Source organism: Dromiciops gliroides, chromosome 1 (genome assembly GCF_019393635.1).
Source record: "Dromiciops gliroides isolate mDroGli1 chromosome 1, mDroGli1.pri, whole genome shotgun sequence".
In the NCBI taxonomy this organism is placed as follows: Eukaryota; Metazoa; Chordata; class Mammalia; order Microbiotheria; family Microbiotheriidae; genus Dromiciops; species Dromiciops gliroides.
This window is the reverse complement of record NC_057861.1, coordinates 657,017,746-657,032,962: the sequence shown is the minus strand read 5'-3', so window position 1 is coordinate 657,032,962 and position 15,217 is coordinate 657,017,746. Positions and strand designations below refer to the sequence as shown.

The 15,217-nt window shown below is 38.1% G+C and overlaps 1 protein-coding gene across 1 annotated transcript in view; it reads right to left on the bottom strand.

The window, feature by feature from the left end:
* The window catches only part of TMEM38B (transmembrane protein 38B), a 93,567-nt gene that overhangs the window by 44,091 nt on the left and 34,259 nt on the right, over nucleotides 1–15,217 (bottom strand). Inside the window, exon 2 of the mRNA XM_043978781.1 lies at nucleotides 14,370–14,526. Coding sequence (XP_043834716.1) covers nucleotides 14,370–14,526 — 157 coding nt within the window. The remainder of the gene's footprint in view (nucleotides 1–14,369; nucleotides 14,527–15,217) is intronic.

Below are 15,217 nucleotides of genomic sequence, written 5' to 3'. Positions count from 1 at the left end.
TTTCTAGCTTTTTAAGTTGCATGCCCAATTCACTGATCTCCTCTTTCTCTTTTTTATTGATGTAAGCAGTTAGAGTTATAAAATTTCCCCTAAGCACTGCTTTGGCCGCATCCCATAGATTTTGGTATGTTGTCTCATTATTGTCATTCTCTTGGATAAAGTTATTGATTGTTTCTATGATTTTTTTAATTTGACCCACTCATTCTTTAGAATGAAATTATTTAGTTTCCAATGATTTTTCAGTCTACCTTTCCATGTCTCTTTATTACATGTAATTTTTATTGCATCATGATCTGAGAAGGATGTATTTACTATTTCTGCCTTTCTACATTTGACTATGAGGTTTTTGTGCCCTAATACATGGTCAATTTTTTAATATGTGCCATGTACTGCTGAGAAAAAGGCATATTCCTTTCTATCCCCATTCAATTTTCTCCAGACATCTATCATGTCTAACTTTTCTAACATTCTATTCACCTCTTTAACTTCTTTCTTATTTACTTTGTGGCTAGATTTGTCTAATTCTGAAAGGGGAAGATTCAGATCCCCCACTAGTATAGTTTTGCTATCTATTTCCTCTTCCAACTCATTTAACTTCTCCCCTAAGAATTTGGATGCTATACCACTTGGCCCATACATGTTTAATATTGATAATACTTCATTATCTAAAGTACCTTTTAGCAAGATGTAGTTTCCTTCCTTATCTCTTTTAATTAGATCTATTTTTGCCTTTGCTTTGTCTGAGATAAGGATTGTTCTCTGCTTTTTTAACATCAGCTGAAGCATAATATATTCTGCTTCAACCTTTTACCTTTACTCTGTGTGTATCTCTCTGTTTCAAATGTGTTTCTTGTAAACAGCATATTATAGGATTCTGGTTTTTAATCCACTCTGCTGTTCACTTCCGTTTTATGGCAGAGTTCATCCCATTCACATTCACAATTATCATTACTGTCTATTCCCCTCCATTCTATTTACCCTCTTTGTATTTTCCCCCCACTTCTTTCACCCAATTCCTCCTCACCAACCTTTTGCTTCTTACCCCTGTCTCCCTCCATCTATCCTCTCTTTTATCACCCTCCCTCCTTTTTCCTTACCCTTTTCTTCCTTGCTTCTGCCCTCCCTTCTATCAGCCCCACCTTTCCCCTTCCCCTTTTATTTCCCTAAAGAATAAGCTAAGTTTCTTTATCCAAATGAATGTATGTTATTACCTCTTTGAATCAAATCTAGTGAGAGCAAGGTTGAAACAATGTTCACCCCTCCCTTCTTTCCCTTTATTGTAATAGAGTTTTTGCACCTCTTTCATATGATGTAATTCAACCCATTCCACCTCCCCTTTCCTCTTCTCCCCATAAACTCCTTTTTAACCCCTTAATTTTCTTTCTATCATCACATCAAAGATAATTTATATTTATAACCACTGTGTATAATCCTTCTGTCTGCCCAAATACATATACAGTTCTCAAGAGTTATAAGTATTATTTTCCCGTGTAGGGATGTAAACAGTTGAACCTTATTGAGTAACTTTTTCCCCACCGTTTACCTTTTTAAACTTCTCTTGAGTCTTCTATGTTAAGATCGAATTTTCTATTCAGTTCTGGTCTTTTCATCAGGAAATCTTGAAAGTCCCCAATTTTATTGAATGGCCATCTTTTCCCCTGAAAGAGAATGATCAGTTTTGCTGGGTAATAGATTCTTGGCTGTAATCCAAGCTCCTTTGCCTTCCAGAATATCATAATCCAAGACTTGCAATCCTTTAATGTGGAAGCTGCCAGGTCCTGAGCAATCCTGACTGTGGCTCCATGATATTTAAATTGAATGTGAATGGGATGAACTCTGGCTGCTTGGAATATTTTCTCCTTTACCTGATAATTCTGGAATTTGGCTACAATATTCCTTGGAGTTTTCCTTTTGGGGTCTCTTTGAGGAGGTGATCAGTGGATTCTTTCAATGACTATTTTATTCTCTGATTCTATAATATGAGGGAAGTTCTCCTTAATAATTTCCTGAAATATGGTGTCTAGACTCTTTTTCTGATCATGGCTTTCAGGAAGTCCAATAATTCTCAAATTATCTCTCCTGGATCTGTTTTCCAGGTGAGTTGTCTTTCCAATGAGGTATCGCATTTTCTTCTATTTTTTTATTCTTTTGATTCTGTTTGACTGATTCCTGGTATCTCATAGAGTCATTATCTTCCAACTGTCCAATTTTAATTTTTAAAGCATTGTTTTCTTCAGTGAGATTATACACCTTTTGTCCATTTGGTCAAATGAATTTTTTAAGGAATTATTTTCTTTACAGTCAATCTTTGTGCTTCCTTTTCCAAGCTGCTGATTCTTTTTTCATAATTTTCTTGTGTTACTTTCATTTCTCTCCCCATTTTTTCTTCTACCTCTCTCAACTGATTTTGAAAATCCTTTTTGAGCTCTTCCAAGAATGCTTTTTGTTGTTGAAACCAATTCATTTTCCTTCTTGAGGCTTCACATGTAGGCAATTTGAGAGTATTGTCCTCATCTGAGTTTGTGTTTGCCTCTTCCCTGTTGATACAGAAGCTCTCAATAGTAAGAGCTCCTTTTTTCTTTCTTACTCATATTGCAGCTTATTTTTTTTTTAAAGTTGATGTCTGCTCTGGAGGAACCAGGGTCCCTGTTTCGAGTTTCTTGTGTTGGGGTATAGGGGCTGTGTCACTGGCTTTCTCCACTGAGGCCTCTATGACTTGTAGATTTCTCACCACCCTGGGCTTGCTCATGGCGTGCTAAGATGGCCAGGCCTGGTCACGCCTGTCCTGTGGGTGGCCCTCTAGGTGGTAACCTGCCCTCTCGGCTGGTGCTGGTGGGTTTCACCACTGGCCTGCTGCGCCACCGGCTTGTTGAGCCAGGATCCAGGGGCCTCAGTTGCTCGGATGTGGTCTACAGTTTCCTACTGATTTGCCCCAACCCCTCCATGCTGCGTTGCACTGCAATGCGCTGTGCCTCCCTTTTGCCCGAGTGAGACCAACCTTTCCTGACGTCTTCTAAATTATCTCTGGTTGGAAGACTGTGTCTCTCTGTCTCTTTGCAGGTTCTGTATTTTCAGAATCTGTGCAGAGGCTTGATTTAATGTTCTTTTTGAGTGAACCAAAGAGAAGCTCAGGCAACTCGCTGGCTTCTCTCCACCATCTTCGATTCCTCATGATTTTTTAAGTCATACAATAGAGACTGGATCTAAGAATGAACCTCTTAAATAGTTCTGTGAACACATAGGTGGGATAAGTAATACAAGTTGGGAAGAAGTGAATGCCAAACTAATGGAACAGAGAGAACCTAGGCCATTATAAGCTGAAGTTGTAAGAAGCGTGGCAGTTAACTCTAAGAATTGGGATGGAAGATGGGTCCAGGGCTAGAACACACAGAATTAGATTAATCCAATCTTGGAGCCAAAAGGAAATTTTAAATATCCCATAATTGCAAGCTCTTTTCTTTAAGAATTTGTTCTTTAAGGTGTTTTTTTTTAACTTCCTTCACAAATTCTACTCAATTTCTTCTGCAAGTAATATCATTAAATCAGGTTTTCACCTTTAACATATTCTGGCTGTGTAACCCTGGACAAGTTTCTTAGCTGCTCAGTGCTGTAGGCAATTCTCTAAGACTATAAACTGCAAAGAAGGTGTTGATCTGCACTGGTAGAGGGAGCATCCTCATCTGAGAGTTCTCTATATTAATGAATTCATAGCTCTGTATCCCCCTATCCTACCCCTACATAGATCAGTCAGCCAAAAAGACCTCATATTAGTTCAACATAAAAGCCCTACTCAGGCAAATCATCAACAATAATAATTATAAATTAATAAATAACATAAAAGTCTAACTTGGTTACTACTATAGTAGTATTTATAATAATAGTTTCTTTGAATATTCTTCATTATGGGGCATCCTTCTTTATGGGGTAACCATAGAATGATGGGCTCACCACACATTTAATCCAACTGCAATAATAATGTTAAACATTACTAGTATGGCAGTTGAGAAAGTAGAAATGGTGTGATCGATAAACTAATCAATACATGGTATACAAACTAATAAGTAAAATATTTATGTTGTATGCACTGAAATATTCTTAATATTTCTCAGAAATTTAATTATAAAAGTCTAAAACATCACACATATATATAATCTTCCAAACATGAATTATCATACGTTATTGTTCCTCATTACCAGTAGATGGTGCTAGTCTACAAACTTAAGCCATATGATTGTTATTACTAAAGACAGTAATTAATATCTTTTTCAATCTGACCATATGGAGAATCAACTGGAGCTCACAGTCCACCATCCCAAAATGCCACATTACTATTCACAAGCTAGAATTAGATGAGGCAAAAAAATCATGATGTACTAAGAATAAAAAACAAGAAAGAATATAACAATAATATCATCATCATTAAGCAACACTTAGTGAGTGCTGTTTTACACACCAAGGATGATCTGAAGAGGTGTGTGACAGTCCCTGCCTCTGAGAAGCTTTAAAACCTAAACTTGCTTAAAAATAACTGTAATGTCCAAACTTTATGAAAGAAAGTAGATGTAGTTATGAAGAACTACAATGGCATAGAAACTTTTGTTTTAAATACTAATTGCAATTTAATTTTGGTCAGGAAGGTTTTTGAGAGATAGATATTGTCTCAATCTCACAACCTTCAACAAACTCTGTATTTGCAGATTGTTACAAAGACTAGTATTCTGAGAGAGAGGATCCATAAGGTCTGCTACACATAAAAATGTCCTAAGTTGATACCAAGATGGTACAAAATTTTGCAACATCATAAAACTATTAAGATCCCAGTTCACAATCTCTCTAATCTTATCCAAGTGATAAATTTTTATCAGAAACATAAATTAAAAATCAATATATACAATGACAAACTAATATATACAATGGACATCATGTAAATGAACACAACAAAAAAACCTCAAATCAATATTATTATAATTTTCATTTATAAGATTTTAAAATGAAAACAAGAAAGATACATAGTCTAATACTCTGTCCAAACTGCTTTAGAAAAATTATAAACCAGGGGCAGCTAGATGGCGCAGTGGATAAAGCACCAGCCCTGGATTCAGGAGGACCTGAGTTCAAATCTGGCCTCAGACACTTGACACATACTAGCTGTGCGACCCTGGGCAAGTCACTTAACCCTCACTGCCCCACCAAAACCAAACCAAAACAAAAAAATTATAAACCAACATACACAATTACAATTTGTGTAAATGGAAAGAACAACAATAATTAAAGAAAAATCTGAACCTTTTAAATTATAATAAGGAAGCTTGACATCAAATAAGAAGTAGGAAAAAAGGCATAAGGAAAAGAAATGGAGCAACATGTACAATAGGGAGAATATGGCAGGACCATAGAATGAATGAAGACAATTAATGTATAAGGTAAGAAAAGGAAGGTTGGAGCCAGGTTTTAAGAGGCTTTAAAAAGCAAATAGAAGAATTCAAATTTGCTCCTACAGGTAACACCGAGCTTCCAGAGTTTAATGAATGAAGGAATGAATGAATGATCAGTTAATGTTTACCATGAGCCAACAACCACTGTAGCACAGTGGATAAAGCGCTAGCCATGGAATTAGGAGGACCTACATTCAAATTCAGTCTTAGGCATTTACTAGATGTGTGACCCTACCCAAGTCACTTTTCTGTTTGCCTCAGTTCCTCATCTGTAAAATTAGCTGTAGAAGAAAATGGCAAACCACTCCAGCATCTTTGCCAAGAAAACTAAGTGTGGTCAGAGAGACTGACACAACTAAAACAACTCAACAACAAAAAATATCCACTGTATAAATAAAAATGAGGATACAAAAGAAAAGTGAGGCAGTCTCTGTGCTCCCGCGGACTTTACATTTTAATTAGAGATGACAGCACATATAGAAGATAGCTTCAGGATGAAAAGAATAGCCCATCCATCCTCAGGGTTCAGCAACAAAGCAAATGACAATGGTCAGGGATCTAAAAGATATGGCAGTAGAGGAGATGTTATTACCCCCCACTAAGAATGTCTTTTGCCTTTTTTTTTTTTGTATCCCTAGCACAGAGTACAGTGCCTGGTATATGGTAGGCACTTAATAAATGTTAACTGATTAATTGGTAACAGCAGGAAAGTAGAAAGAACACTGGTTCTGGAGTCAGAAGATATAAATTCAATCCTTTATTGGACTTTTACTTACCCATGTCACTTTGAGCAAGACATATTCTCTATGGACCATAGTTTCCTCATTTGTAGAATGAAGAAGTTGGTCTAGACAGTTTCTGAGGTCTCATTTCACGCAAGATCTATAATCCTATGATCAGTAAACCAGTTTTCAATAAACCCCAAAACATAAACTATGAGGGGAAGGATTCTCTATTTGACAAAAACTGCTTGAGAAAGTTGGTAAGCAGTATGGTGGAAATTTAGCTTCAAACCAACATCTTACAACCATATATCATAATAAGATCCAAATGATCTGAATGTAAATGATCTAAATATAAAAGGTCAAACTATTTTAAAAACTGAAGAGAATGAAATCAGGTACTTTTCAGTTATGAATAGGGCAGATTTCTTACCTAAATAAGGGATATGGAAGGTCACACAAGATAAAACATATAACTTTCATTACACAGAATTGAAAAGCCTTTGCAAGAACAAAATCAATATAGTAAGGATAAAGAGAGAAACAGTCAATTTGGAAAAAAATCTTCGCATTGGGGCAGCTAGGTGGCACAGTGAATATAGCACCGGCCCTGGAATGAGGAGGACCTGAGTTCAAAATCCAACCTCAGACACTTGACACTAGCTGTTGTGACCCTGAGCAGGTCACTTGACCCCAAATGCCTCACCAAAAAAAAAAAAATTTTTGCATTAAACCTCCAAGAAGGTTCTGATATCTGAGACATGTAAGTAATGAGCATTACATTTAAGATCAAGAGCCATTCCCCAAAGGATAAGTGGTCAAAGGAAATTAAATTCTCAAAAGAATTAAAATATATTAACAATTATTTCTATGAAAAATTGCTCCAAATCACTAATTGTAAGTAAAAAACAAATAAAACAATTTGAGTTTCACCCCACTCTATGCTAAATGATAAAGAAAAACTGGTGAATATTAAAAGGGCTAAAGGAAGACAGATACACTAATACAATGTTAGTGGAATACTAACATTAATGGCTGGGGCTATTCTTTTCATCCTGAAGCTATCTTCTCCTATATGTGTTGGCATCTCTAATTAAAATGTAAAGTCCATTATGAACTAGTCCAACCATTCTGGAAAACAATCTAGAGTTGTGGCTTAACGGCTAAAATATGCACACCCGAAGATGGCGGAGGAAAGGCAGGGAGCTCCCAAACTCATGACACGATCGCTCCAAAAAATATCCAAATAACACCACAGGAAAATACCAGGAGCAGCAAAACTCACAGAAGAATGTGCTGAAATCATCTTCTAACCAAGAATGGCTTGGAAGGTCAGAAGGAGGGAGCTGCTGTGCTAATACAGGAGTCGAGCCCAACCCCACAATCACCCTGACACAGATCCAGTCCCAGGAAGGCCTCACCAGAGAAGAAGACCCCCAAAGCTTCTGAATCAGCTGAAGCACCAGTGTTGTCTGGAACTAAGCTCACAGTCTGGTGAGTGGGCTGAGCCCTGGGCAGGGGGGAGACTACAGGGTTCTATGCTGGTGCTAAGGCAGAACTTGGGTTTTTCACCCCTGCTGAGAACCAGGAGGTAGGCTTGAGTAGCAGTGGCCCAGGTGGGGGAGGGACACAGGCTCCTCAGAGCTAACAATCACAACACACTAAGCTGGTTGATTAGCAAGTTGGTCTGGGGTCTTCTAGGACCAGGAAGGGCGCCCCCCCCCCCCAGAAGAACCTGATTCTCCTTAAATCATACCACCTGGGACTTCTTAAGCTTGGGATACTGCAGCCTGGAAACAGTGCCCCACTTTAAGGAGTTGAAAGTCTAGTAAAAGAAAGGCAAGATGAGCCGACAGAGAAAGGTGAGGACCACAGAAAGTTTCTTCAGTAACAAGGAAGACCAAGGGGCACCCTCAGAGGAAGATGTCAACATCAGGGCCCCTATATCTAAAGCTTCCAAGAAAAATATGAATTGGTCTCAGGCCATAGAGGTGCTCAAAAAGGACTTTGAAGATAAAGTTAGAGAGGTAGAGGAAAAAATGGAAAGAGAAATGAGGGTGATGCAGGAAAGACATGAGAAAACAGTCAACAGCTTGAAAAGTCAAATTGGCCAAATGGAAAGGGAGGTACCAAAAGCTCTCTGATGAAAATAATTGCCTAAGAATGAGGATTGAACAAATGGAAGCCAGTGACTTTATGAGAAACCAAGACACAATAAAGCAAATCCAAATGAATAAAAAAAATAGAGGGCAATGTGAAATATCTTCTGGGAAAAACTGCCAACCTGGAAAATAGGTCCAGGAGAGATAAGTTGAAAATTATTGGTCTACCTGAAAACCATGATCAAGGAAAGAGCTTAGACACCATCTTCCAAGATATTCTCAGGGAAAATTGCCCTGAAATTCTAGAAGAAGAAGCTAAAATAGAAATTGAAAGAATCCACTGATCACCTCCAGAAAGAGATCCCAAAAGGAAAATTCCTAGGAATATTATAGCCAAATTCCAGAGCTCTCAGGTCAAGGAGAAAATATTGCAAGCTGCTAAAAAGAAAGAATTCAAGTACTGTGGAGCCCTAGTCAGGATAGCACAAGATCTAGCAGCTTCTACATTAAAGGATTGGAGGGCATGGAATATGATATTCCAGAGGGCAGAGGAATTGGTATTACAACCAAGAATCACATATCCAGCAAAACTCATCATAATCTTTCAGCAGAAAAGATGGGACTTTAATGAAAAAGAAGACTTTCAGATATTTGTGATGAAAAGACCTGAACTGAATGGCAAATGTGACTTTCAAATACAAGACCCTAGAGAACCATAAAAAAAATTGGAGCTGGGGGACATACCTGGGGTCGTACAGTGGGCGACTGTCTTGTGTCTGAGGCCGGGTTTTGGCTGGGATCCCCCTGGGGCCAGGGGTGATGATTTGTCCACTGTGTCACCTAGCTAGGTGATGACATCTTTAGGGTTAAATCAAGGGATAAAAGGAATTCACTGGGGGAGGCAGAAGGGCAGAAGTGCAATCCTACACGAAAGTAACAGAAAAAGGCTTATGGAGTAGGGGAAGAGATGGGAGAGGAGCAGGACAGTAAATGAATTTTACACTCATCAGAAAAGGCTCAAAGACCTTAAACTCATCAGAGCTGCCTCAAGGAGGGACTAACAGACACACCCAACTGGGTGGAGTAATCTGTTTAACCTGGGCAGTAAATGAGCCTAACACTCCTCAGAATTGGATCAAAGACATCAACCTCATTAGAATTGGCTCAAGGAGGGAATAATGTACATACCCAACTGGGTGGAGTAATCTCTCTAACCCTGCAGGAAAATAGGAGGGGAAGGGGATAAAGAGAGAGGGGGCAAAAGAAGGAAGGGCAGAGTGGGGGAGGGGACAGACAGAAGCAAATCCCTTTTGAAGAGTGATAGGATTAAAGAAGATGGATAATAGAATAAATATCATGGGGAAGGGAACAGGATAGAAGGGAAACAGTTTACAATAGTAATCATGAAAAAGAGAAAAGGGGGCAAAATTGTACAAAAAATATTTATAGCAACTCTTGGTGGAGGCTAAGAATTGAGAATCAAGGGAATGTCCATCAATTGAGGAATGATGGAAAAAGCTGTGTTATATGATTGTAGTGGAATGGTCTTGTGCTATAGGAAATGACAAACAGGATGATCCCCGAAAAACCTGGAAAGACTAATGAACATTGATGTTTAGTGAAGTGAGCAGAGCTGGGAGGACATTGTGCATAGTGACAGCAGTATTGTTCAATGAGCAATTGTGAATGACTTAACTACTCTCAGCAGTGCAATGATCCAAGACAATCCCAAGGAACTAATGAGGAAGCTTACTATCCACCCCCATAGAAAGAACTGATAAAAAGAACACTTGTGGATTGTACATATATAACCTGATTGTGTTCTTGTGGAGGGGGGAAGGAAAGGGTGGGAGGGAGGGAGAAAAATCTAGAACTCTAAATCTTATTAAAATGAATGTTGAAAACTACCCTTACATGTAACTGGAAAATAAAATAAATGTTTGTTGCTAAAAAATAAAATAAAATAAAATAAAATAAAATATGCACACCCATTGATCCCAAGATCCCACTTCCAGGCATATACCCAAAACATCCAAAACAGTGTATTTTGTGGTAGCAACGAATTAGAACAAAATAGATGTTCATCAACTGAGGAAAGGCTAAACAAATCAATCATGGTATATGACTATAATTTTTTATTGTTATTCCATAAGAAATTATGGATAAATTATGGATAAATTTGGAAAAATTTTGAAAACTTATATATAAACTAATGCAAAGAAAATTAACAGTATCAGAAGAATTTACAATATGACCACAAAAATGTAAAGAAAAAAAATTTTGAATCAAATTTGAAAGACTACAGTACTCTTATCAATGCAATGAACAATCTTGACTTCAGAAGACTAATAATGAATGCTACATGCCACCCCACTTTGGCAAAGTGTTCACGAACTAAAAGTATAAAATGAGACATGGCAAATGTGCTGAACTGTTTTGCTTGTGTGGAAATTTATTTTGATTTGGGGACCCTACCTTTAGGCTGAGATTAGAAAACCTTAGGCCCTCAGGGTCTCTCCCCCTCCTCCTCAGCTGAAGCTGAGCGAAAAAGCCCCGTGGGCTATGCGAGACACCAGGTCAGACAGCTGGGGGGAAAAAAAAGCCCCCATCTCCCTCTGACCTGAGCAGATCCCGGATAGCCTGTGCTGAGGCACGTGAAACTTGGAGCACACCCCACCCCCACCACCAGCCGCAGCCCTGGCTGGTGGATTAGCTTGGTCTGTGGGGGCAAAGGAAGCCCCGAGATTTGAGTGAAGAGAAGAAAAGGTATATACAGACCTGGGAGTGAGACTAGGAGGAGGGGCTGACTAGATCGAGGATGGACTAGATAGAGAGACAAGATTAAGGAGGGGGGCTGACTAGAAGAGGACAGACTAGAGGAGACTCGAGGACAGACTAGGGGGAACGGCTGACTAGAGGAAGGAAGGAGACTAGAGGGAGACAGACTAGAAAAAGGAGGAGGAAGGATGGACTAGAGAAAAGGAAGGAGACTAGGAGGGGGGACGGATGGAGAAGATGGACTAGAGGAAGGAGACTCGAGGAAGGATGGACTAGAGAAAAAGGAGGAAGGAGAAAAAGGAGACGGTCTAGAGAAGGAAGCTGACTAGGAGAGACGGACTAGATAAAGGACAGACTAGAGGACGGGCGGAGGACGGACTAGATAGACAAGACTCAGGGGTTCAGACGGACAAGAAGAGGTCAAGAGGCGGCTAAGGAGACGGCAAAGATTGGAGACTAGAGATGGGGCTACAAGGACGCAGGAGAAGACGAGAAGGACTAGAAGCAGGCAAAAGAGAGGCCAAAGGGAAAACTGACAGAGCAGACAGACAGAAGGTTACAAGCCTTAATACAAACCAGGGAAAGTGTAACGTGCCCTGAGGCCGGAGGCGGCTAAGGCCCTTATTGTATTCAAGAAGTTCCAAGCTCAGCAGGTGTGAAAGAGATGCAGTGGAAAGAGACCGCAGGAAAACAGTCAGGTTGTACCTTATTTCCCTGTATTCCTAATTTGAAATAGTATCTCATAAATAAACTCTGCTTTGATTATTTAGTTAAGAGCCTTCTTAATCTTTAGTCTATCAGTTTGGGAGCAGTGTGGTGGAACTTTATAAACAGCCCATATTAAATTAACGAAGTCAGATAGCCAAATAGTCAAACAGTCCCCAGATTAGTCCTCCAGTCAGCTTCAGCCCCCAAATCAGGCCTGATCAATTTAAAAATATTTCTACATTTGAATGGCGACCACGAAGGGACTTATGGCCCAATTATAATTTTTCTAAATTTATCATTTTTCATGTAATCATAATTTTTCATAAATCCAATTATATATAATTTTCCAGGTTAGTTATAGTTATGAATAATTAACTTTTGTACACTTGACTATACTAGTTATATGGGAGACTTCAACAGAGGGGAAGAGGGTTGGTGGGAAGGGTTTTTTACTGGGTTGTGATAAAGATCAAAAGAAAGAAAAGAGGGTCAATAAAACATTAAGAATAAATGGAGGGGACAGCTAGATGGCGCAGTGGATAGAGCACTGGCCCTGGATTCAGGAGTACCTGAGTTAAAAATCCAGCCTCAGACACTTGACACTTACTAGCTGTGTGACCCTGGGCAAGTCACTTAACCCCCATTGCACCACAAAAAAAAAAACACCCCCAAAACAAGCAAACAAACAAACAAAAAGAATAAATGGAAAAGGGGGCAACTAGGTGGTGCAGTGGATAAAGCACCGGCCCAGGATTCAGGAGTACCTGAGTTCAAATCCGGCCTCAGACACTTGACACTTACTAGTGAGTGACCCTGGGCAAGTCACTTAACCCCTACTGCCCTGCCCAAAAAAATAAAAAATAAAAAAAAATAAAGGAAAAAACAAAAAAGTTCAGAAGCAAACTCATAGAAACAAGGCTCTTTTCTTATTAGCACGTAAAATTTAATATATGCTTTAAAAAACAAATTATATAACTGAAATTCAAGGATCCATATACAAGCCTCCTTTTTGTTGCTCATGTTTGTTGATGATTAAGTTCATAATAAAAATGCATTTTTTAAAAAATTACAAATATAAAGAATTTAGAAAAATTTGAAAGGACTAACCGATGCAGAGTACAATAAGCAGAAATAGAAAAACAAAATACACAATAAATACAACCATAGAAAGAACCAAAAAAGAAGCAATACTCTATAATACTCAAGTATGGCCCCATGGAAGAGTTGAGATAATGTACTTCTCTCCCTCCTTCAACTGAATAGGTGGGAGAGTATGGAGACTGGATTTAACAGATGTTGCCAGGCACAATTGATGAGTACATTAATTTTGCTGAACTGCCTTTTTTCTTTTTCTTTTAAAATCTTTGTTATAAGGGATGGTTCACAAGTAGGAAAGTGGAGGGAGAGGACATCTCTGGAAATGATTGTGATATAAAAGCAAATGACATTTAAAAAAAGATACATTATAAAAAGAATTAAACAGAAGGAAGACAGTGGGGAGAAATGCATATGGGAGGCTGTGCAACCCTTTCTACAATACCAGGCAGCTACTTGACACACAATTCCACCACATTAACACAAATATTTTCTAGGTAATGCTCTGTGGCTGTGAATCATGGTGAACACACAAAGCCCCAAGAAATCAAAATGATCAGTGACTAAAAGGGCAATGAAGAGATACATGGTAGTTATAAGCATGCTGAAACATGTTACTAATAATGAAATTATGTAAAATTATATAAAAGTATGATTAGAAAAGGAGGTGATTCACTCATATAGTGAGAGTCAGTGATAACTGATGGATATCTTAGGTATGTTTCCTCATAGCCATAAAATGTTAAAAGGCCTAGAAAAATCCTTCTTCATACTAGATTTCATTTCTATGGGGGGATTAGGGGAAGACATTAACAAAAATAGAACAAGATGAGAGAGAGTAAATGAGTTACTACCTACAAAACTGAAAGGTATACCAATATCAGTAAGATCCAAAATCCATAAAGTAGCAATTCTACTTAAGCAGATAATTAGTTTGGTATTTATATTATCTGAACACATCTGAAAATATTATTTCCTCTTCGCTTTCCCTGTTAAGAAGTTTTACTAATAAATACAGGAATGTACTGCCTGTCATCAATTGGATTTGAATGCAGTAGGAGCAAAACAATGCCATACATAAATAGACAATGAGCCAAACAATATTACTGTAGAATTTTATGATTTTATATTAGATTTTGACTATAATTTCTTAATGGGTACATTATTAAATTGTATTGGTCAGGGCAACATTATATGGCGTATGTTTACCTTAAGTAATGAGACAGTTAATGTGACTACTTAAACATTCAATTACAGAATCAATAAAATAGGAATTAATTCTGATGTATGTTGATATATTTTAACATAATGATCATACATTTGAATAAATTCATAAAGTACTTCCACAGAAAAATTAAATGAACAGACTTCAGACAGACAAAAATTATTGCATGAAGTAACTAGTGGAACTCTTAATCACAATTTTTCAATGCTTTCGGGATGTTCCAAATTTGAGATGCTTTCAATACAAGAGCAATTCTGAAAACATTTTTATGAATGTGTCATACTCTACCACGGTTGCCACTTACCAGATTGAAGATGCCAATAAGACATTAGTGCTATTTTCAAGGAATTTTGTTGGTGCCTCTCCAAGCAGAATGCAGGACAAAATTCCCCCTCCAAAGCAGTACAGCATGGCACTAAACCAGCTTGCTAAAGGATTCTGCCATGCCACTGTAACAGCACCTGAAATGAAAAAATTGAAAAGTGGTCTCATATAATTATACATTTTTTAAAATACAGACATGTCAAATACACTGAGTAAAACCAAGTTATAACAAAATGGTAGTAGCCAAATTACCAAGACAAATGTTGGTAACACTTGTTACATGAAGCTACAGTTTAAAAGGTACGTGGGTGTCTTATGAGCTTCCAGGGAAATGACCTCAGCAGAATGAATATAGCACTGAGACCCTTAGAAATTTATTTAATTCCATGGACAAAACTTCCTCAAGTATCCCACCTATTTTGTATATGGCTTTCCCGAAGTTTGCAGAGTAGGGTGATCAAGGACAGTATCTTCAACAAGATGCCAGTGAATCTTGAGTACAAATGATAGGAGTACTACAACAAAAACTGGAAGCTTTAGAAGGAGATTCTATTATGAAGACAGATAATGTATCATCAACTGTAGCAGCCCAAGCACTTTCTAAAAAGGAATGTTTAACTGATCAGTTCTTTGGTGTTGAGTTTGAAACTACCATGAAATGTACAGAGGCTGAGGAAGAGGAAGCCACCAAAGGGAAGGAAAATCAGCTCCAGCTCTGCTACTTTATCAATCAAGAAGTATATGTTTACAGGACTTATAATGAGACTTCAAGAAGACATCACACCAAGCAGTCTCCAACACTGCAAAGAAATTCTTTGTACGTAAAAT